The sequence below is a fragment of the Epinephelus moara genome, chromosome 20 (assembly GCF_006386435.1).
Source record: "Epinephelus moara isolate mb chromosome 20, YSFRI_EMoa_1.0, whole genome shotgun sequence".
Classification (NCBI taxonomy): domain Eukaryota; kingdom Metazoa; phylum Chordata; class Actinopteri; order Perciformes; family Serranidae; genus Epinephelus; species Epinephelus moara.
Window position 1 is genome coordinate 36,918,304 of NC_065525.1, and position 23,509 is coordinate 36,941,812.

Below are 23,509 nucleotides of genomic sequence, written 5' to 3' on the forward strand. Positions count from 1 at the left end.
AAATGAGTTTTCTTGCTACTGTCTGTTAACTGAAAATAGATGTTACTGCTTGGGGGAGGAAAGGACTGCAAACAATCTATGCTACAGTAAAATAGAACCAAGGTGTTTGAATGTGAAACACACTGTAATGATGTTTTTGTTGTCAACACACCAGTAGCAATGAAACCTTTTTTTTCTTTCTTTTTTCTTTTTTAAGAAAAGATGAGGTGTTTTAGGGTTTGGGGGGGGGGGGGGATTTGCTAATAGACACACATTTTCAGTCAGAGTTTCTAAAAAGTATTTTTCTTTACACTTAGTACAAAAAAGACATCTCTACCCGTTAGTGCTTCGTTTTAAGATACTATAACATAAATAAACAATTTATTTTCAGTGTTCAGAACAGACAGTTCCAGTGTGACTGGAAAACTAACATACTCCACCATATTCCAGTTGGCAGCAGAGGGTTTAACAGAGTTCTCCACTCAGATTTTGGCGCACCCCAACGCACCATACTTACAAAATGTTCTTCATTTCTACAAACCTCCAACATAAGCCCCAGCCAATTTGGGGGGTCATTCATGTCAAGATTCACTTTTGCTCCCCTTTAGTGAAAATACGACAAAACCCTTAAAAGTTTTCAATCAAAGACTTGACATATCTCTCCCAGTCACCCCTCATCAGCTGCTGTCATTTTGATCAACTCCCAGGTTACTGTGCGTCCTCTCCATGCATGAGTCTCTTGTGAATTTAACAATTACAAATCCCAGAGTGCAAAGCACAGTTCCCACCGCGGGCCTCATTCATTACCTGTAGTCCCAACTTCACTGCGGATACATCAGTACATGAGCACAATCTCTATGTGACAGTAAAGTTCTGGGGTATTACCTACTGATATTTAGCATTTACTTTCTGAAAAGAAATTAGATAGATTCTGCTGTGCAAAACGATGCCATGAAGAGCTGATAGTGTAAATTCCATTCCTTTATTTCGAAATCTCTCACTGGTCCACGTCACGCTTTATCTCGCTCCCTCGAGTCTTCCTCATTCAGTTAGTCCTTGGCGCCTCACTTCCTGGCACTGAGTTCCTCATGTCCTTATTTGCAGGTAAACACCTCCGTCCTCTCACTGCACGTGTTGCACTTGACGAAGCAGCACCATTGGAACTTACAATTGCACTGCCACACTTTGGTGTACTGGTGTGTATTGTAGCCCCGCCCGCAGCACATGAGGTCGCAGCCGTCTGTGTGTTGCGAGGTGCGGTTGCACAGGCGTCCCTGGGTACCCACGCTCCCCGTGGCTGCGTCCTCCTCGCAGTAGTTGGGTGACCTCTCGATGTAGACGAGGTCTGTCTCCATGGGCTTGCGGTAGCCCTGAGTCTGCTTCACCTTGAGGTGGGTGGGCTGGCGCAGTCGGCTCGCCCTGACTACCTCCACATGCACGGCTTCGTTGTACTTGTCCTTGAGTACGTAGCCAATCTCTCGGAACTTGGGAAGTGTAGTCCAACAGGTCTTGGTGGTGCAGGAACCCGAGACGCCATGGCACTTGCACTCTAGCTTCATCCTTTCTTCTAGTACCTGGAGAGTAATAGAAAAAACAAAACAGTTGTTGAACTGCAGCAACTATAGACATGGAATTAGACTCCAAACCCCAAATTATATTTCACTGCTCTAAAGATAGTCTTTTAATAAAACTGGGCTGTCTATGCAATAGAAAGATGCAAATCTTCCGGAAATTTGTGCTACTGCGCCATACCAGCTTGTCTGTTTTGACACAGGAAACAATATGGCGGCTGTCTGACAACAAACAATATCAAATTACAGTTAAACAGTAAGCTAAAATATGTTTCTAAAAACATTTTTGGTGAGAAACAGGCAACACTGTAATGGAATCTTGGTACATATTTGATCAGCACTGCTCAGTTTGACAGTTTGAGCTCAGTTTTTTCAGCCTGCATTTCTTTACAACACAGGAAACAGTATGGTGCCCACCTCCTGTTCGTGAATTTTCATATTACAGCCAGACAGAGCACTAAAATATGTTTCTCAAGACATTTCAGGCAAAAAAGGCACTATAGTAAAAGAACATTGGTTTATATTTCATTAGCACTGCCTAGTTTTACAGTTTGATGAGCTTCTTCTGAGTTTGAGAGAGAAACAGGGGGGCGATCTGCTTCTATACTCTTTGTGTGCGTGGTGGCGGCAAACATACAGAAAATTCAAAATTGAATCTGTAGTTCGAGCAAAAGCCCTCGAGCCAGTGAAAATCCACCAGGTGATGCATTTGAGCTGAGAGATGAACAGGGAGATCTGGGCGCTGATTGTTGTTGATCATTGTTACGATACAAAGTAGGGGTGCAACAATCCATCGATCTGGATCGATTTATCAGTTCAATGATCAACGATCCAATGTCAATGATGCAAAACATTGATCCATATGCGCCCTTATTTTGAAAGTCTGTGTCACCAACGAGATGATAAGGATAAGGTTATTCACTCTGGAATAAATAAGCAATGTGGAAATATTTTAGATTTCGGAGAAAATGCAGGTCAAGAAAAAACACGTCGTGTGTAAACAATGCCATTCAGAGATAAAACACGACGTACCTGCCTGACTTGGCATGTCACTCTGCTAACTTCTCACTAAAGTAACATCAGCTGCTCTGTTTCAGTAATGCTGAAAAAACATGCATGCAGGAATTGAAATCGTATCATGGCAGATTGTGTAATATCGGCAAATATTGTATCATTGTCCAAAGAATTGACACAATGTGGTATTATGATGAAACTCCTGATTTACACCCATAAAGACAGAGGACTCTGTGTCTCTCTGAAAAGGTCAGTTCACCTAAATTACAAAACAATGTGCATGCCTTTGCAGCATGCTCGTACTCGTACTCGTACTCATGCTACTAGAGGTAAAACTGCTATGGTGAACCAACCAAATTTAACTTCTGTTATTTTTTGACCATGCACCAAGCCACTGATATTATCTTAGATAAAACACACATCAACAGCACTCTATAAGCTTGTAATGGTATTTGAGCCGTCGAAAGCTCTCCATTCTTTTTTTCTGCATTTCATAATCATTGATGGATAAATTGTTTGAGTTAAGAGGACACTAAACAGAGACTGGCTGAACGCTAGCTTTGTGTTGTGCCACGCAGTGAAAACAAATGCAAACTATGTCAGATCAACTAGACGGTGAGATGTTTATTTGATTTTGTGTATTCGTGTGTGTATGTGTGTAAACTGTGATGGCAATGGGGCATTTCTTATTTGCACCCGTGCTTCCAGTAAGCGATGATTGTGCTGGTAGCTTCTCCTGTAAATTCAGTGCAGGTACTTCAAACTGCCGACCTGGCTTGAGTGCAGAGCGATAGATCTCTTTGAAGCAGACAAATCGGAGCATATCTGAATGTTCAGTCATGAATGACATGCAGTTGCATGTCCTGAGGGCGGGAAAATTGCACTTACTGGTAATATTCCATCCTGTAATTTCGTCTACCTTCCCTAAACCACATCAATGACAGAGAAAAATAAACATGGCTCTCATATAGCTATCAATCATCTTGGATCATTTGAATCCAGATCAGTGTGTCATTAATCGTGTTGCACATGCAGCACAAAACAAAGACACTCTTAATCAATTGTTTACAGCTGGACAAGAGACACAGGGTTTATTTGACTGCTTAAACAATGTGATAAATAGAAGAAAGAAATGTTGCCACATGCATGAAAGCGCATCACAGTTATAGATTCAGATGCTTTTAGTCAAAGAGTAATTTTAAATGCAATAATGTCACATTTTTTAGGTTATTCCCTTACTCAGACTTGGACTTAATTTCTCTTTGAGGTTATGTCCAACATATGGTACACAGGGCAGAATGTCTTCTCCTTGAGGCCTAATCCCGGGGCATATGGGAAATATTGTGCGCTGTCGTCAGTATTTAAGTGTCAATCCTTTGCCCTGTGGGACTAAGAAACTAGAAAACCTCAAAATAAAAACTGTACCCTCTTCATTTTCTGCTGAACTGTACTCAAAGGAACAGAGGAAAGGGGGGAGGGGGGAGGGGGGAGTTGGAATGGGTCATATTAACACGTCTGTAATAGTCCTGACATGACTCCTTTACCCAAATTATGAACCCCCGACTTGCTCGAACGAAGCGTGTGTCTTTGTTGTATGAGATGTAAGTTTGGTTGGCAGGGCATTTTTCCAGTGCAGCTTTTTCCTGGCACCTCGCCTCGCCAGAAGCACAAGTCATCATTTCTATCAGACACTTACGAAATGTACACAAGAGTTGTTCAATATCTCTGTCTGTCTTGTCCACGCACTCATGTGGTCACAGTTTCCCGATTTGAGGACATTTGATTGAAAAAACATGAGCTCCACCGTCTTCATAAAAAGCCGGGGTCAGCTGTCAATCTCGCCTCGCATGTTGATTTAGAACGAGGATTTCCAAAAATGTATAGCGCAGAAACCACAAGGAATTCCTGGCATAAGGAGTCTGACAGATGCATGGAAACATTTACTTAAACTGTGTCCATCAAAGCCTCTGATCTGTTACTAATTAGTCCAGTATGAGCAGATTCCCATCTAAAGATCACTTGTCAAACACATAGCCCCGATGCAAGATGAAAGAGATCTGGGGATTCACTGGGTGTTCTTTTACATTCGGTTTAGTCACGGAAACTATTGTAATTATAGTTTTCTGTTTCAATGATGCTTCTTATCAGTGATTAGAAAACACAATCTCAGCTGGATCCCATTGGAAGAATCCACTTCCTTCCTCATCAGAGTCAGGATCATTTTCATCACCTCATTTGTCTTGAATATGTCAGCGTAAAGACCTTTTATATACTGAACTTCACTGCATGTGATTAAAGATTGATAGAAGAACGAAACAGACAAGGAAAACAAATAAGTAGTGGTGTGCACATTCACAAGAGCTAGCTCAAAGTTCAGTTCACACAGATTAAAATGAATTAGCTCAAATTCATACTGCACAACGTGAATTTTGAACTAAGTCCATCATGCCAAAAAAAACAAACTTTTTAACCCTTTATTTCATCAGTTTTCATAAAATAAAATCTTGTGATCATCGTTCACACACAGACATATCCCAAGGCTGGTCAGATGCTTTAATTCAATTTGTCGTTTCCAATTCATTGCAGATGTGGCTGATGTTCGGACTTGTTTTCTCAGACCTGGTGGGCACAATTTGCATATAAATCTAAGACTTTTCCTGTTCGTATCTGCTAATTTATTCATAAATATCCTTGAAATACCCATATGAACTGGCTGCAGCAGTGCCAGTAGCTGCGAGGCCCCTGCATTGTCTAAGGTTCCCGTCAGTACTGCCAGTGCTGTGTTGTGCCATTTCAAACTGATGCGTTCAGTTACCGGGTTCTTACACAACCCTGCAAATCACAATAAAGTAAGCCTAGCAGAAAGGGGACGATAATCTCGTTCATAAAAACAACAGTTTTTGAATTTATATTTGTCATTTCAAGCCTCTCGTATCGCAACTGGTTCTCATTTCCAGGTTGTCAAATACCGCCCCTTTGTCATGGTCCTCAATGTCTCAAACCAACACACAGGGCATCAGGGTAGCTGTGGCTCACAGGTAGAGCAGGTCGTCCACCAATCCCTGGCTACAGTCGAAGTATCCTTGGGCAAGGTGCTGAGCCCCAATTTGCTTCCAAGCGTATTCCGTCGGTGTGTGAGTGTGTGAATGGTAACTGAGTTGCACCATGTATGGTAGCCTCGGCCACCAGTGTGTGAATGTTTGTGTAAATGAGTGAATGTGATATGTAGTGTAAACGTGCTGTGAGTGGTCTGAAGACTAGAATGGTGCTTTATAAGTGCAGTCCATTTACCATTTATATCCTTTGGCAGATCTGTGCGAAGCACAGCTAAAACACATCGTAACATGTGGTTAATGTTGTGAAACAGTCTCAGTTAGGTTTAGGCAACAAAACTACTTGGTCAGGTTTTGGGTTAAAATAAGTAAGTTTGTTATATAACCTGACGTGTGAGTGACTGAAGTGTGTGAAGACTGTACGTAAATTACGCATTGTCGATATCTAACGTTATGTGAAAACAAACTTGGCTTTTGGTTTCAAACGGGACATGAGCTGTGATCTCTTGTGTTCAAAGTGTTGCAGTGGATGGGCTTATACTGGAGTTAGTTAAAAGCATCTCAAACATGCCAAAGGGTGCCTTCGGCTTTAACATCACATTCCTAGGGGTGGTAGTGTGTTGCTATTTAATGACCTGGGAATGAGAATGGGCTGCGTTTCCAGACAAAATCCACATGCAACACTTTGATCTACACTTAACTTCATGGATGTGTCTCTGTCGGCTAGATCTCAGATCTGATGGCCATCTGTCTAGGTTTTCCCCGCCTACATGCAAATCACAATCTACGCCTCAGTCCACAAGGTGGTGGGAATCGAATAGAAATTGTTTGTTAACTTGTCAAGAACGCGAGACAAACACTAACTTGCACACAGTAGCAGTTTCATTAACAGTTAGCAATAATTGCGAGCTAACTAAGAGCTATCCATGAACCAACAGAAATGTATAGATGAATCCCATTTACAGACTATGAGCGAGACTAAAGTTTCAGAGGCTCAGACTTCTGTATCCTTAATAACCTCTTCCAGTCTAAGAGAGATTTCAGCTTCTTACTGTCTCAGCAGAGAGGAAATCTGACTTTTGCACATCCTCCTAGAATCCGAGTTTCCGAGCCCCAGAGTGAGAACAGCAACAGTGCCAACTGACAGTCCAACATGCCAGCACCCTGGCATCCAGCACAGACCCTATCAGTCTGCTGTGTTAACACCGGCATTGTCGGCCTGCTTTCACACCCTGAATAGACGCAGTCAAATGGCAGTGACATGTTTTGGTATTGTGCAGAGAACTGCAATAATATCCTGTTCCTGACTTTACACTTCATAATTCCATGAAAGGAGCTGGAAAGAGGGGATGGCAGTCCTCCATCTGGCAACCATTGGCCAGGCCCCACTTTCCCAGTGGACACGATAAAGCCCAAGTTATTAATTAGATCCATTTGTCAACATAACATCATCTCTTCTCTTTTATTTACCTCTCACACTCTTTTTCTCTCTTTTGTCTTTCCTCCATGGCTGTTCTGAGATGACTAATAGCAAACAAACATGTCCATATTGAAGTTTGCCAACACTCTCTTAGAAATAAAAGACGCCCTCTTAGAATGGAAAGACATGTCAATAATTGGCTGGAGCAAAACAAGCTGCTGAAAGGCTAACTGGGTGATCAATCAATCAGCAACTGGATCAAACACAGTGTTTTGTCACATGACAGTGTGACTTTTAGCTCTTAACTGGAACTGTTTGCTCTTGTGCAAAAGAACACATTAACACACACATGTATACATCAAGTTTGTCATAAAGTGTTTTGTGTCTATAAAGGTCCAGTGTGTAGGATTCAGGGGAATATATTAGCAGAAATGGAAAATAATATAATAATATAATAAGTATGTCTTATTTGGTGTACAATCACCTGACAGTAACAACTGCTGTGTTTTCGTTACCTTTAAATGAGCCGTTTATATCTACATAGGGGGCGGGCCCTTGTTACAACACCATGTTTGTACAGTAGCCCAGAACAGCCAAACCAAACACTGGCTCTGGTTTTTGCGCTTTCGCGTCAGCCACCATTGTTAGCAGCCTCTGCGCAACATGCCAGACAGCGTCAGGAAAACTCAGATTTGAAAGTCAAACTGCTTTATTCCGTGTTTCTACAAGTTTATAAAAGCGGGTCTGTTTGTTCTGGAGAGGGGGAGACCTCTGCCAATAATTCAGCTTGCAACAAAAACCTTCCCAACATCTGGATCGTAAGTTATCAGAGAAAAAAGGTGAGCACACATTAGCAGGTTGTCTGCGACAAGCCAAACAGCTTTGGAGAAATGCTGATTTGTAACATAAAAACTGTTTTATTCAGTGTTTTTACCGGTTTAAATCACCTGGGGTCTCATTTATAAAACAGTGCATAGGATCCATACTAAAAATGTACGTACAGACAAAAGCCAAAAATGATGTGCACTAAAAAATATTCGACAATTTCTACTATCAGGCTTCCACCTCCACCAATTTCCCATCTTCAAAATGTTTCCAAGCATGGGTCAAAGTTTCTCCCATCAAGTCTGTTTCGTTTAAAGTGGCATACGCCTCTTTCAGGCCTCGTTTTGGGCGCACCCAATTTTTGTAAATGTGACCCCTGGTCCTCTTTATTTAGGCAAGGAAGAACTTCTGTGAATCATTCGGCTCCTGTAAAAACCTCCCAAACAATGAACACTGAAGGTGTCCTAAACAGGACTTTGTGCTTGGCATATGGGAGAAGTTTCAGCTGGTTGCAATCTTCAATCCTCGCCACTAGATGCCACTAAATCCTCCACACTGCTGCTTTTTTTAAAGGATATTTTTGGGGGCTTTTTGCCTTCATTGATGGGATCAAACCCGCAGACACAGCCTTTGTATATGGGGTGTCTGCTTTACCATGTAAACTAGTGGGCGCCCCACACTGCTGCTTTAAAGGAAGATTATTCCATGTAATTCATTTTCAAGGATAATTCCACTTCATTACATCTTGGGTCTGATAACTGTAATTTCTATTGCGTACAATAACATTGCACTCCACAAAGTAATTGCTGAGATACCAGAGCACAACCGTGCTGCTACAATAATGTGGCAGCAAGAAGCATGAGCAGTAAAACAATCTGCCAAACTGTAATCAAACTTAAAGAGTTAAGGCAGATTATCTAAACCACTTCATTTGGAGGTGAAAACATAAGTGAACGCACCCAAAATGTTAGATGATGGCAACCTTTATAGTTAAATAATAAGGGACAGTTTGGGTTTCCATAGAAGTTTGTCTGTTTCTTGCCCTGTCTGACTTCTTTTAAGCATTGTCACCACATTCCTAGGTCTCAGCAGTTGACTGGTGAGTACAGTGTTATTATCACTGATAGAACTGATTGCCTGAACTGCAAAAATTAGATTCAAGTTGTAATAAAATATAATTACCCTTTAAATTGGGTCATTATTTTTTAAAGGTGGAATGAGTTGCTTAATTTAGTAATATTGTCTGTTCATTCAAAAAGACTTCAGAAGAGTTTGGCTGTTGCTTTCTCTGAAACACTCTTGGAAAAAACAAAACTTGTAACAAAGCATCTGAGAATAGGAAGAAAAATAAACTCTTTACCTTTCTCCCTGCCTCATTGTTATGCAAGTTCATCAGACGGCGTGGGGTCTTTTTAATCTCGCGGGCATCCACGAAGCGGCGAGAGAACTCGATTCCGTATTTGATGTCAGCCGAGCAGCCTCCCCACTTCCAGCCCTCCTCCTGATTGTAATACCCCTGCTTCTCCCGGTCGCAGCCACACTGGCTCAAGTTGCCCTGGCTGCATGCTGCTGTGATGGCGTGGGCCACCCCTGCCGCTGTGATGGCGTAGGTAAACGCTGCTTCCCGGCTGCCTGAAAGAGGGAAAAGACGTCATTTATTAGAAATCCAAGGATGAGATGTGGTATAAGCAATTTCTAGATGCTTTTTGACATTTATCACCTTTACCATAGCTAAATACAAAACCAGGGACACAGTTCATGTTTATCACCCACCACATCCATTAAAGACCCATGTAAGTCTTCTCCATCGTCTTGATAAGCTACCAATTTTTCCTTCCCCCTCCTAAACGGCTTCCCTCCTGCACCTTGGTAGAAATGTGGTCACATTTCCGACCGCAAAGTCCTTGGGCCCAGCCTCCGAGAGTGCAGTGTTGGAATTCCAGTGTGGGGAGAGCTGGTCTAGGTGCTGTCCAAAGTGCTGAATTCCTCTACAGGAGCACCTTGTGCTGCTGCCCACACTGCAAACAGCTGGGGTCTGCAGGTCTGGCTGCCTCGCTCACACTGCTCACGGACATGAAAGGAGACCCTCCGGGGTTCAAAAGCCAGGTGGCACCAAGACTACACAAGATAAGATCAGCAGCTAAACCTAAACAGGAGATATTTTTTACCCGTGCTCTGTTTGAGTACTGATGAGTGGAAATATTGTAAATCCAATTCATGTTATTTCATCTGATCATGTGACATTCAAACTGAATTACTGTCTAGTTCAGACAATTATCTAACTGCTTTGGGTTTGTACCTCTGGATAAAATGCAAAAGGCACGGTCATCAAGCCAAAAAGAGGCGCCATTTCTAATACTAATGAATCAGCCCTGCAGCATGCTGCGATGTCGCAATCGCAACAGTTAATGAAATATCAACCGATCCTGAATTATGTGCAACCGAGCAATTTTGTCTAATCACCGCAACTTTCCTGAATTTGACCAATAGTAGTAGTTCCCTGTGAGTTTCACTAATCATAGCAGTCCCCTGCTTATCATCACCAAACTCACTTCCTTGTTTCTGGTTGTGAAGATGCAACGAGAGGCTGTTGCATCCAGATCTATTGCACGTGCTGAAAGAATCAAGGTGAGATAGATTGAATTATGCATCGTTAGTGGAAATGTTAGTGTAAGTTATTGCTATGTTTTAAGAAAGCTGCCATGAAATCCAGCATTTTAGCACTCCATGAAATTGCCAATGAAATCCTGGAGGGGCTACAATTTGTTAAATTAAGATCATTTCAATAACTAACTCTTGTGGAAACAAATTTGTGCAGCAACAAGGGGTGTGCCATATCCTCTCATCACGATAAACCAACAAGCATGGCTGAAAGCAAAATTACTATGACTCCGTGGTGGTTCCAAAAAGAGGAGCAGCTTCAGCAGTGTGGAATAAACTGTGGCCTCCTGAATGTTTTATGAACAGCCCCGGACTTCACAGACTCTTTTAGTGAGTTACCGCGAATTACCGTCCCTGCAGAGGGAACTCATTCAGCGGCTCCTCTGGCAGCAGCACAGCGTCCCTCCCTCTTCTCTCTCACTGTGCGCACACGGGAGTCGGTGTCGTCAAGTGATTTTGTCATAGACCTCTGGTAATGTAAACCTACTTGATGCTCGCGGCTCCATAAAAAACTACATATATGTGAATGTGCCATAGCTCTGGTATCATGACAGCCTGTCACAGGTTACAGTGTGATGATTAGAGGAGAAATGGCAGAGCATGAAGGTCCAGGTGGAAAAAACCCAACTCAATCGTTTAGGATTTTACTAAAAGAAGGAAATCACCTGTTGATATATATAGATCCCAGGGGACATTTCTTTATATTTGCGAGCTGTTTAAATGTGTAATTTGTGTTAGATTTTATTTTGTTGAACTATTAATATTGTATACAGAATCTGGGGGCGTCGGTGGCTTAGTGGTAGAGCAGACGCCCCATGTACAAGGCTCTTGCCGCAGCGGCCCAGGTTCGACTCCAGCCTGTGGCCCTTTGCTGCATGTCCTTCCCCCTCTCTCTCCCCCCCTTCACACTTAAGCTGTCCTATCAATTAAAGGCTAAAACGCCCAAAAAATATATTAAAAATATTATTATATTAATATTTAAAGGGAAACTGTTACTGTAAACTATATCACTTCTTAAATGAATAATACTTCTTTTTTTTTTACTACTTTTTTATATCATCAAGAATATTGTTATCGCAAAAATCCCCTCAAATATCATGATATTATTTTAGGGCCATATCGGGTGAAAACAGCAAATGATTGACATTTTTCCTTGATATAACCTAAAAGATTAATTAGTTATCAAGATAGTTGCTATTGATCGTCTCAGCACTAAGACAAATGAGGTTTTTAATCATAAAAGCATGTTATCAAACGACAGTTCTTTGGGATATCAATGATGAATTTAAGATGAAAAGAAAGCCAAAGGACTCTGGTACACATGTAGCCAAAAGGTTGGTGGCAGTAACCATGGCATACTATTCCTTTCTCTTTCTACATATCTCAAAGTCCTCTACTTCTCCCCTAATGGCTGCAGAGGGCTGGCTTAAAAGGCCTGCCCTGGTCTAAAACAGACTGTGGGCTATTACAACTCCGGTCTCCCTTCAACTGGCAGTAATCTGGAAGGGGCTGAGCAGCAGAAACAAGGCTAACCGCAGAGCAGAGAGGAATGTTTTGTAAGTCTTTTGATGTATGTTGTGTAATGTACTCAGTTGCAATTATTTGAATCTCTCTAGGTAAAAAGCATTTTTTTCTGCACTTCAGAGAGCCAAAAGCTACTTGATGATTTATCATTTCCTCAATGGCTTTCAGAGGAACAGCCAAGAAGCTTGTCAGATCAGTTTGGCAACAAACTTCACTGTATTACGTCACATCTTAACAGCAACTCCAGTGTTCTGGACATTGTGACTTGATGTGACTGCAGAGGATTTGGGTGTGAAATCAAACAACATAGCAGACTTCCTGTGGTCCGAGATTTCTCAGAGACTGATTTAAATAAGTCTTGTAACATCTAGAAAGAGCTGTGATCATATATGATGAATTATGACGAGTTATTGGGAAATATTAACCAGTGAAATCACAGTGCACTGGATTAGACTGTGTGGCTGTTACATGTTGAAACATGTCAGATGTGACAGATTTATAAAACGTTGTCAAATGAATGGAGTTTAAACAAATACGCAAAACTTTCTAAGTGCAAAAAAATAGCTGCAACAGTTTGGAATCTGGTGAAACACTAAAGGCAGAAATAAACTTTGTAAACATTCAGTACCTTCAATAAATAAACTGATACTGCAGACGCACCCACAGCCGTGTCCACCAAAAACAGAAATAATATCCTAAAATGAGCAAATGGAGGAAATGTTTACATCTGCAGCAGCAAAGTACAACAATAAAGTGGAAATTATAAGGAAATAAAACACAAAAATGCCCCAGCATGGCCTGTGTCATTTTGCCTGACCAAATAAACTTTTAACAATTTTAAAAGTTACTAGACGTAAAATCTTTGCTTATTTTACCTAATTTAATGGGCCCAGACAGTGCGGTCAGATAGAGCCAAGGCTGCTAGCTGGAGTCTAGCCTTGGCATGACAGCTTTGCATAAAGCAGAATAGTCAAATGTACTTATCTTTTGGGGTTTATATTCGCCTCTGCCTAATTTTATGGAGCTTTTTTGCATTAGGTACTACTAAATAAACAGCTTATACGCAGCTGTTTTTTATTTCATTTCCTCTTCTTTCTTCAGAGGGATTTTTTGCACCTCTTATTCTGGTCTCAGGGGCATTTTCTGAACTCTCGCAGACGTTTTCACCCAAAGCCACTGTTAATTTCCTATCTTGGCACTGGTGCTGCAGCGCTAATACCACGGCCACAGGTTTGCCCGGTGGGGACTGACTCACAACCACTTGCTTCTTTGGTTAGCAGCAGAGCTGTGCCCCACCAGCTTGCGGTGCTGCCCCCACCTCACACACATGCACGCACGGAGGCGCACAGCCATAATGTACGTGCATTCACACGCATACGTATGCACGCACATACTCAGCTGCTGGCCGCATAATAAAAATACACAACACACTCACACTGCCCTCCACCCTCACACACATACACCGTTAAAAACACATTTGCACATAGACGCACAAACAGAGCGTCAGTGTAATGTTTAAAACAGGATAAAGGCAGTTTCCAGAGAAAGGGTGGTTCCCTCAGCCATAGATGCATGCCCATTTCTGGGCCCATTGAGTTGTGCTGCTCATGGGGAAAATGATGATGATGGGGCTTGTACTGGTTGTCACCCCCTGGTGGGTCTGGCACTGCCAAGGCTCTGCCTGGCCATAATGAAAGCCAATTACACAAGCCATGGAACTGTGGCGATCAAGACCCTCTTTTTTCCTTGTGCAATGAACCAAAGAAGACATCGGAAATCAGATTTTTAAAATATGATGTCCGCTGGGTATAAATATCCATGTGTATGGAGCCTTCAATCTCCCCCATGCCTATTCAGTCATATTAAGTGTGACAACTCTTTCAATCAAAAGCATACAAACTAACTATTCACTTCATAAAAATAAGAGCACTGTGTAATGCTTGGAGTGTGGTTAACCTTATTTTCAGGTCAGAATTTTAAGTAAAAACTTATGATGAATAGACCCCGCACTTTGGTGACTGAAATCAAACACCCAAAGGTTCTGAATGCACTCAACAAAACAAATACAATTATTCAACCACAACCAGGAAACTCCATATTTCAGCAACAGTGCTCTGTTGTCTTGTGTTGGATGTTGTGTGTGCAACATCATTTACTCCCGTGCCCTCAGGAAAGGAAGGCCCCGCTTTGCTGAACAGCCATGCGGTTGATGAAATGCGAAGGAGAAAAAGCACCCATAACAGCAGCTGAAAGCCCTACAGAGGCTGGCCCCAGAGTCCTGACAGCCCTCCAGGAGGAACCACCCTGGGATAGCCTCGCTAGCTGCCAGTGGAAAATTGGAGTGACCAGAAAAACCTCAATGAACTTGGAAACATCCAGGAGAGAAGAATGGGGGAATATTAAACCAGATGTCTAATGGAGTTTAGTGGCAAGTGTCTGCTACACTATCCAAGAAAGTAGGGAAGAAGACGATCAGCCGTGCTTGACTCAGAGCAGGTACAAGCGTTCATAAACAAAGTATCCTCTTATATCCATGCGTCAGGGACTAAAACCAGAGATGTAGGGAAGGCTACTGACTCAGTACGCCTTGGCCTTCACATTAACTGACCACACCACTTTGGACAGCGGCCCCTGCTGCAGCGCCTGTCGTGTCTTTTGACCATCTGCTGAAACTGGGACACAAAAAGAAATCTCTGGATGTAGTGGCTTGCCGCTAAAACGGCAATCTGTGTTTAGAGCCGGAGGCAGGCACACCGCTAGACAAATTTCACATGACACAGCACCGGAGATTTACAACCGACGACACTATACAGGCAGCGCTGGTGTAGTATAGGCTAGCTGATGTAGTAACACTACAGCTGACCTCAACGGGCCTCGCTTTCTTCGCCGCTCACAGGCCATGGTTAGGCTATGCTGCTGACAAGATATACTGAAGGGACTTGGAAGGGGATGTGGAGGCCACTGCTTTGTACAAAAACCAACCCGGGGTCATTTTTGTTGTGTGTCTACTCCATCACAGGATGAAAGGCTGAAATCTAAACTGAAGGGATCTGTTTTCTAGCTGGTGAGACACCAAATGGGCAGCAAATCTATGTTCATGTTTAGTTTCTGGAACTGAGAAAGCTTCTGACAACCAGAGTCAAATTCCTTGTTTGTGTCAGCATTCTTGGCCACAAAACTGATTGATTCTGATTTCGACAATTAAGTTTGCACACGCACATAAGAAGGTCTGCGGTCCATGCGAGCTGCAGCGAAGCATGCTGTAAGAGCACTGGAGCACAGATACAACTTAATCACTGCAAAGGTGAGAAGGACATGATATTGTAAGAAGATAGGAGGAGAGATTCAGCAGATGAAAAGAGCTGGAGAGAAGTAGTTTAGGCTGGAATACTGGTCGGGGTCTGGCGAAGGAACAGGAAAACACACACATGCACAAACACAGACACACACACAGACCGGCAGAGCCCAGCAGTGCAGTTGAATGGCCCTCTCCGCACAAGCCAAGCCTGTTGGTGGAGCAGTGAAGGGGAAAGCTTTTTAAAGGCCCCCTCATCCCCGGACATGCACTCACACCCTGGGGACAGAGGAGGATTGGATTGCATAAGAAATTACATCTCAACAACACGACGTTACACCGGAGTTTTAGAGCTTCATACCCATTAAGCACAAGGACATGTTGTCACGGACAAATGGCACTAGTGAACAAAGGGAAAAGTGTCACCTGCTGGTGGCCAGGGGTCTTTACACTTGCGGTGATGTTGACTGACAAAGTGTTACAAACAGGAAAGGAAGCTTTTTTTTCCATCTAAAAGACGTGGCAGTTGAAAAATTCCAAAAAACACCACCACTTTGCCTCAATTACTCGTCAACTGTATTTTTGAGGTGGACATGGAGATAAACGAGGTAGTTCAGATTACTGTTTGTGGAGCCGCATGTCGATTCTAACTTTGAACTAAAGCCTGTTAAAGATTTTCTACATGGTCCTCCTACTCTTTCTGCCTTGCCGCACTTCCACTCTCCAAAGTGAAAAGCCAAGAAAGTCCCTATGCTTCATCTTAAAAGGCAAAAACAAAACTTTATACACCAAGATAAATGCAAAATATGAAACACACCACAAAAAATGCAGCAAAAGAGGGAATCAAATGGAAATCTGAGATACTTAAAGGCAATTTTCGAGCACCAATTGTACGTATAAGTTTAAACACACTCTGTTAAAAAGTTATTTTCCACACTGTACCTATATAATAAAGTTATGACACCCAAAACACTGAAAGCAAGCTCTAACCGATGCCTTGCCGGCACTGGAACTGTGTCTCCAGGGCCCCATGGAAGGGGAAGAAAGTTGGAGGAAAACCCCTTTGCTTTGTATACCAATCACTGAACTGACTAATGCGCTCTCTACTACTGTTTTCCGTTCCGCTTTATGTACCGTTGCTATGAACATATGCTCCCAGCAAATTATAGACAAAGTTGTGGTCCGTGAGGTTTGCAGCTTGAGGAATTAGCACAGCCGTGTTCCTGTACAATAAAATAATATTGTTTTACCAGAACTAGGCTCCACATTCTCAGTGTACTCACATCATGGAGCTGGGGAAGTGACACGCTTTGGCACAGCCGCTTACTGTAGGGTCCCGAGTTTGATTCATATAATAAGGAGGGCTTTGAGCAGTAAAGCTAAAACAATTATGAGGGTATTTAACGTTGCCGGTATTAAATGCTAAGAATCTAAGTAAGCTGCCTCCCAGGCATAGAAAATTGGGCTGGCAGAAAACATCTCAAAAGCATCCTTTTTCTTCCCTGATCTCCCTGAGGTGGAGATAAAGCTTTTTGACTGAATACCGAGACTTGCTAAAACAGGCACAAATCCTTCTTCCCACCCTTTCATCCTAATAATGAGGCCGAATCAGGACCTCACCTGCTCAGATCTGGAAATGTAGGCCTCTTATGTGCTGTGCACGGTAATCATCGAGTTCATTTGAGGACAACGTTGAGGATTTTCCTCAATTTCGATCCCATTTGACTTCGTTTCATCTTCAACGGAAACATATTTACTGAGATATATATCAATCCCACATCATATCGTTGAAGATATCATTATCATCATCACTATAATCAGCGAGTCAAATATGCCACTGATGACATGTTTCCTTTCTCATTACAAAAGAAACCTCCAGACCTAACATTTCCATATTCGTTGATATCCATCAAACCCTCAAAATAAAGCTCCAGGTCTCTTCACATCCTCTTCCACCTACCAGTGTCTCTCTGCCTCAAACCCACTAACTCTCGCTCAGTCTGAGCTCTCACCTTAGTGGGCCAGTAGCGGTGTGATTGTTGGCACATGTAAATGTCCAGTGGCGGCCCTGCGTGTAGAGAATACAGTGATCGGCCTGGGATTGTGTGGAACAAAGCGCACTGTGAGATTACAGTTGATCCTCTCGCATCCTGTTTCCTCCTGCGTCTAGCGGCACTGGCAGACACAGACAGACGCAGATCCCACCGATAACACAGCGCCGCGGGGAGGGGAGGGGCGAATGACACACACATGCACACACACACACAGGGGCCCGAGGGCCAGGGCCCAGAACGACCCCAGGCCACGTCAGCAGACAGACAGTGGGTGGGCAGGAGAGAGAGAGGGGTGAGGGAAAGGAGAGGAGAGGGACCCCAGCTCCCGACACACCCACACAGTCTGAGACAGAGACAGAGCTGATGAATGAACAAGGGGCCTGGCGATGATAGCGCTGTTTGGTCGCGTAGGATGAGAGGCCCCACCCTAGATACAGACACATGTTGTGGGCAGGGGATGTGAGGCGAGAAATTGGGAGAAAAAGAGTAAGAGATGACCTTTACCGAGCCTGATGACCACGGCCCACACACTGTAGAACAACACCACATCAGACTCCCCTATCTGATAAAAGTCAAGGGAAACATCCTACACATTCGGACACACACACACACGTACAGTATATATATATGACTGCTCTGTTTTCTCTGGACTCACGTAGAGAGGGGCTGAGAGGATTACGGCTACCCACATGATGATGGGCTGAAAAATAGGCCTTTTATCCACCACCGTTCCACCATAACACAATGCACGCATCATTTCCACGCTGTTATCCGCATAGCATCAAGTACTCGGCTGCCTGGGAGTGAATGTGCAGTTTTGCTGGTACAGCAGAGATATTTGATCTTTGTGCGATAGCAGCTCCGATCCTTTTATGATGATGACAAATATTCTTTATCTGTACGGGATAACAGAATTAGCCGAATGATTTCAGATCTGAGTCGATAACCACAATTTGTCTGAAGGGTGCACAACCGACAAGAAACTAATCCCACAAAGGGAAAAAGCTCGGCCGCAGTGAGATGATTGATGGTATTTTGGGAGAGTTCACCAGTGTCAAAGTACCCAATTGTGTGCTCTTGAAAAACCCCCAGTTATGAAGAATGAGTTTTTGACTGTCTTTATTACACTAGTCCTGGGTATAACACTCGTAGCCAAAGTGCACTAAGCTCATATGTCAACCAGGGCAACGTTGTAGTTTTTTCAAGGAAGAATTTAACTGTGGAGCCTCTCTCTTTAACGATGATCGCCTTCAAAATACAAGAAAAAATCTGTCGAGTTTACTTTTATTTTTATTTTTAAATCAGGAGGAAGCATTGGGTTGACAATGTAGGTGGCTACAGTTACTGTATACGACTGACTCATATGCTTTCAAGGAAAGAATGTTTATCCTGTAGTTGATATTTAACTTGAACGTCTGTTTTTAAGATGGCGTCACATGATTTAAAAGGAGTTTGTTGAAAGAGTTCAGCTGGTCGAAATTAATATTTCAACTTGCATTTCCTTTTACTTTGTCAAAACGAGGAAACAAAGCAGGAATGGAACCACATGGTCATTTGAATAGATTTTCTCGTCCGTTCATTATTAGCCTTAGGTTGGACTGTGATGTTGTACTTGCATTCTGCGGGGATATGATTTCACCACAAATGACCATCAACTGATTCCGAGAAGGGGAAGGAGCTCCGCCAATGCATTTATAATCTGCAAGTATTTTGTTGTCCTCAAACCAGGAGCTTGTAGTGCAGCGTATGAGAGGAGAAATGCTGAGATATGTGGGGGGAAAAGCAAATGAATAGCTATTTTAAGCCTTGTGAGAATCGTAATGATTAACTACGGCTGCCTCTGTCATTTTTTTATATTCTACCTTCTTCTTCTTAGCGTGTCCACACATAAACTTTATCTTGTTCAGCCAGAGCTGGGCAGTCTTTTGTTGTGTCATCTTGTTCTGCAAGGTCTTCAGGTGTACATGACTACCCAGGTTACCCAACTTCTGCAGTGTTAAATTGCATCGCTTGGTTCCAGATCACAATAGGTCAACACATGTCCAGTCCACCCACCGTTAAGAGGTAGAGTTTCCAATAGTGTACAGATTATAGGAAACATGCTAGGTGAGACTGGTGAACCTTTAGTATCATGCTGTAATTCTTGAGCTAGGTTTACTCTCACCGTGGCGTCCCCACCATTAACTTCATCTTGTCTTTCACGCCCAGTGCAAAGGCTCTGAAAGTCACAGCGCTTGGTCATGCACCTCCGAGTTTCACAGATGCACGCAGAGGCCACCTAGTGTGCTGCGCATTTCAGTTCAACCTGGTTGCGTCAAAGGGAAAACTGGCAAAACAAGTTCGCCTGTCAATACATCTCTATAACTCTTCATTGAGAGACCACAGGAAGAATCAAATGGCCTTAAATACTTGGAGAGAAATAGCCCACCACACTGGGGAAAGAAGAGGCTTTTTGCCGCAGGGTGTGAAAGAACATGAGAGATGCTGCTGGAGCTAAAAAATGGTCTCATGGAAAGAGTGGTGACCAACAGAAAACTGTGGTATAAAATAATTTTGACATGGAAGTACCGTAAAACTCAGAATATAAGTCGCACTGGCATATAAGTCGCAGTCTATTTTTTAAGGTCTCAAACAGGGAAAACAAGGTTTTATATTACTATTTGTTAATAAAAACGTTATACAAGTTATTCCTACACTGTTTCCCTTTATTTTTAATTTGAAACACATTCAAAACACAATAACCTCTTAAGCAGCTTTGGTTACTTTTCAGATTGCAATTTTCCAAACAACCTCTTCAGGAAATAAAATTACGGTATAACAACATTGGTCAGCTTTCAGTGAAAATGTAGTGTAAAAATAAATAAAATCCTATTGTCTGTCCTGTTTATTGCTTGGGCACTGTTATTTACGTGACAACACCTGAACATAACACACACACACTGGCTGTTTGTTTCTACCTCTCTCCTCGCTGGAAGTCTCGGACCTCCAGCCGCCCGCCTCCGCCTTGATTAAACGCTGAAAATAAAATAAAAGAGGGAGCCAGGTTTTTCCTATTTTATCTTATTTTGTTTTATTTCTCCCTCTCCTCTCGCTAGAAGCGTCGGACCTCCCGCCTCCCGCTCCTGTCTCCGCAGCTGAGCTCCCACAGCGCACGCCGACCTGTTAAATAGCCTGTAACCACTGTGTGACACAAAGTCAGTGCTTTGGTCATTAAATAATGTCGGGCTCGGTTCAGGTTCGGACAGAAATATGCTGCCCGTGCCGCACTCTAACACACACACACACACACAAACACACGGAAAACCGGACATTATCATCAGTTTATAAAAGACCCCCGGACGCCCCGGACGCCCTGGACGGGATGTGAAAAGTGGACATGTCCGGGCAAAAGAGAACGTTTGGTCAGCCTAACGTAGCGCCATCTTGTGGGTCAAATTAGTCTATAGGTTGCACCGGTCTATAACCCGCACCCAGCTTTTTAGATGAAAAAAAAGGGAAAAAAAGTGCGACTTATACACTAAGTTTTACGGTAAGCAAAAGTAATAATTACAGTGCACAAATGCAATGTTTGGAGGTATGTCTGCATTTACTACTGTCTCCGGGCAGCCTACTTTTCAGGTAACATTCTTCTGGTAACACTCGTGGACTTCTTGCTAATCCACAGGATATTCTGTTTGCACACTCCCTCGTGTTTTGGAGTATATCGCAACGAGCAACACATTGATCATGCCTCTGTGCATACTCTTAGCCTGCATGCCATCTGCTGAGGCCAGTGCCACAGTGTTTAATGCAAGTCAACGTATTCTCATTCAGCAGTATAATATCTAAGGAATTACCGCCCTGATTACACGAATGACGTTAAGTATGTAATTTTACATTAAGTACATAACGTAAAGCTACGTAGGTTAGGTTTAGGAAAAGAAACATGGCGATGACGGGCCTTTAAGTAACTCAAAGCTCACTTGGTTTCACACAGTTCCGGTCTCCTGCAAATTTCTGCATTCTTGGACCCATCCACAACCCCAACCTGCCTCCTTACATGGACTGTAGGTCTTAATACTACTTCCTTCTTTACTCCTGTCACCACATTGGTCATGTGATTGCAGCCTTCCAGATCACTTGGGTTATACACGAATTACAGGCTCAAAGTATCGTATTGAAAGTAAACATTCAAACAGTGCACGAGAACAGGCTGTGCGAGAATAAGCAAAGCTTTACTGTGCTTACAGCTTCGGAAGTTGTTACAGTCTTCATAAAATTCTTCCACTTGATTCTATGTGAAAAATCATTGTGACTCATTTTTGCCTAAAGCTGCTGTGTGGCCACTGTCTTCTGTTATAACATTAGTTAAAGTGATCCAAAGAACTGTCTTCAGTAAGAGAACTGTTAAGGAAAATTTGATTGACACCACAATGATTCTCAAATAAGAGCCAAAGCCACCATCGATCTTTTAAATGTAAGAATGCAGGGTTATATCAACTATAACAATGTAAAAAAAAACATGTTCTGTTGTAAAAACCCAAATCCTGTGTATCTATTGTCTCCGACACGCTGCATCCAAACATAAAAAAGACTCCGAAACCTTCAATCTTCAACAAATTTAGCTTTTTTAAGGGACATGGAATGTAAAACACTAAACCAAATCCAAAAACTTGTATCAACCACATCCTCTTTGCACTTATCCTCCTCCACTGTTTAAGCTGAGGATACAAAAACCAACCTCAGCCCTGAGTTATGTCTGGCTCTATCTGTCTGTAAGTGACCTTTCCCCTCCTCTGAGAGGGAGCTCTGCTCGGAGAAGTCCTGCATCTCCAGCTCCCGATCAAGTACGTGCCTGTCCGGGAGTTCTTTCCACACAAGTGGTTTTCAATGAACCTGCTGACTTAGACATCCTTTATCTGACTAGACGCTGGTTTGGCCCCTGCAGCCCTGCAGTCCTGGCAGGTGGATCGGCCGCTGCCTTCACCACACTCTAAACTTCCAAGGGGAGATGGGTGAATGAGGGAGGAGGGAGGGACCGATTGGCTGGGAGGTGATACTATAAAGAAGGGTGGGAAAATACAGACATGAACACACCTCTTTTCAGCCTAAGCCTCGGCATTTGATCATACTTGCATTTGTTTTGGGAACTACTCAGACAGACATTTCTTATCCGGTTCCCCTATTCTCATACTGAGAGTTTCTAGTCATGACGTACAGCTCACGGCAACAACTCAGTGCATGTCTGAGGTAAATGACAGAGAGCGAAACAGAAAAAGAGAGTACACTGAAGAGAAAGCAGTGGGTAGAGAGGTATGATGTAGGTCACAGAGCAGAACTGCACCTTTTGTTTCAAGTAACATTAATGACACCACATCTTGACTGCAGCTCTAACTAAGCATGTCTTCTTTAAACAACAGCTAAATATGAACACTGCTAAATAAAAATACACAGCAGTATTCCCTCTGCAGCAAAAGGCTCACCTTCTCAAGTGTTGCATCTATTCTTGTGCAATAGGCCAGAGGCAGAATGATTGAACTTTTGTAATATTTCACTGCCGGCAACAACAAGAAACCTCTTTCAGATGAAAAGCATGAATCAGGACGGTGACAAACTGGCTGGAAAGTCAAACAGAGAGTAACCAGAGCAGGCCGTTTTATGACAAGGGGGCCAGTGTTGGCCTTTGATGCTGAGTGTAGCCGTTGAAAGGTGTCCATTTTCAAGCTCTAATCGCCGACATCAAGTGCATTGCAATTTGAACGGCGCTGTAAGGTGTTCATAAGCAGGTCTTTTAAGTGAAGGGCATCTCTATTACAGGCGGTCAACCAAAGGAATGTCTGATGGAAGATGAGCCTTTTTTTCAGTCAGGTCAAAACATAACATTAAAGCTGTAGTTTCATGTAAAATAACTTTTTTCATATTTTCTTAAAGTGTCACTATATTCACACAACACTAAATGAGGCAGATAATGTGTGAAAGCACCACCAGTGGGAAGTGTTTGGTGGACTCAGACTCTTATTTTACAGTTAAACAGTACACTAAAATATGTTTCTGACAACATCTGACAATTCAGTAACAGAGTCTTGATTCATATTTGATCAGCGCGGCCTAGTTTGACCATACACAAACACTTG

At 42.8% G+C, this 23,509-nt stretch overlaps 1 protein-coding gene across 2 annotated transcripts in view; it reads right to left on the reverse strand.

Annotated features, from left to right (window-relative positions):
• Positions 1-220: 220 nt before the first annotated feature.
• wnt7bb (wingless-type MMTV integration site family, member 7Bb) overlaps positions 221-23,509 on the reverse strand; it is a 40,454-nt gene continuing 17,165 nt past the window's right edge. For both annotated transcript variants that reach the window (XM_050073956.1, XM_050073955.1), the window contains exons 3-4: positions 9,223-9,494; positions 221-1,553 (exon numbers count right to left, since the gene is read on the reverse strand). In XM_050073956.1, coding sequence (XP_049929913.1) covers positions 1,074-1,553; positions 9,223-9,494 — 752 coding nt within the window. In that variant the 3' untranslated portion in view covers positions 221-1,073. The remainder of the gene's footprint in view (positions 1,554-9,222; positions 9,495-23,509) is intronic.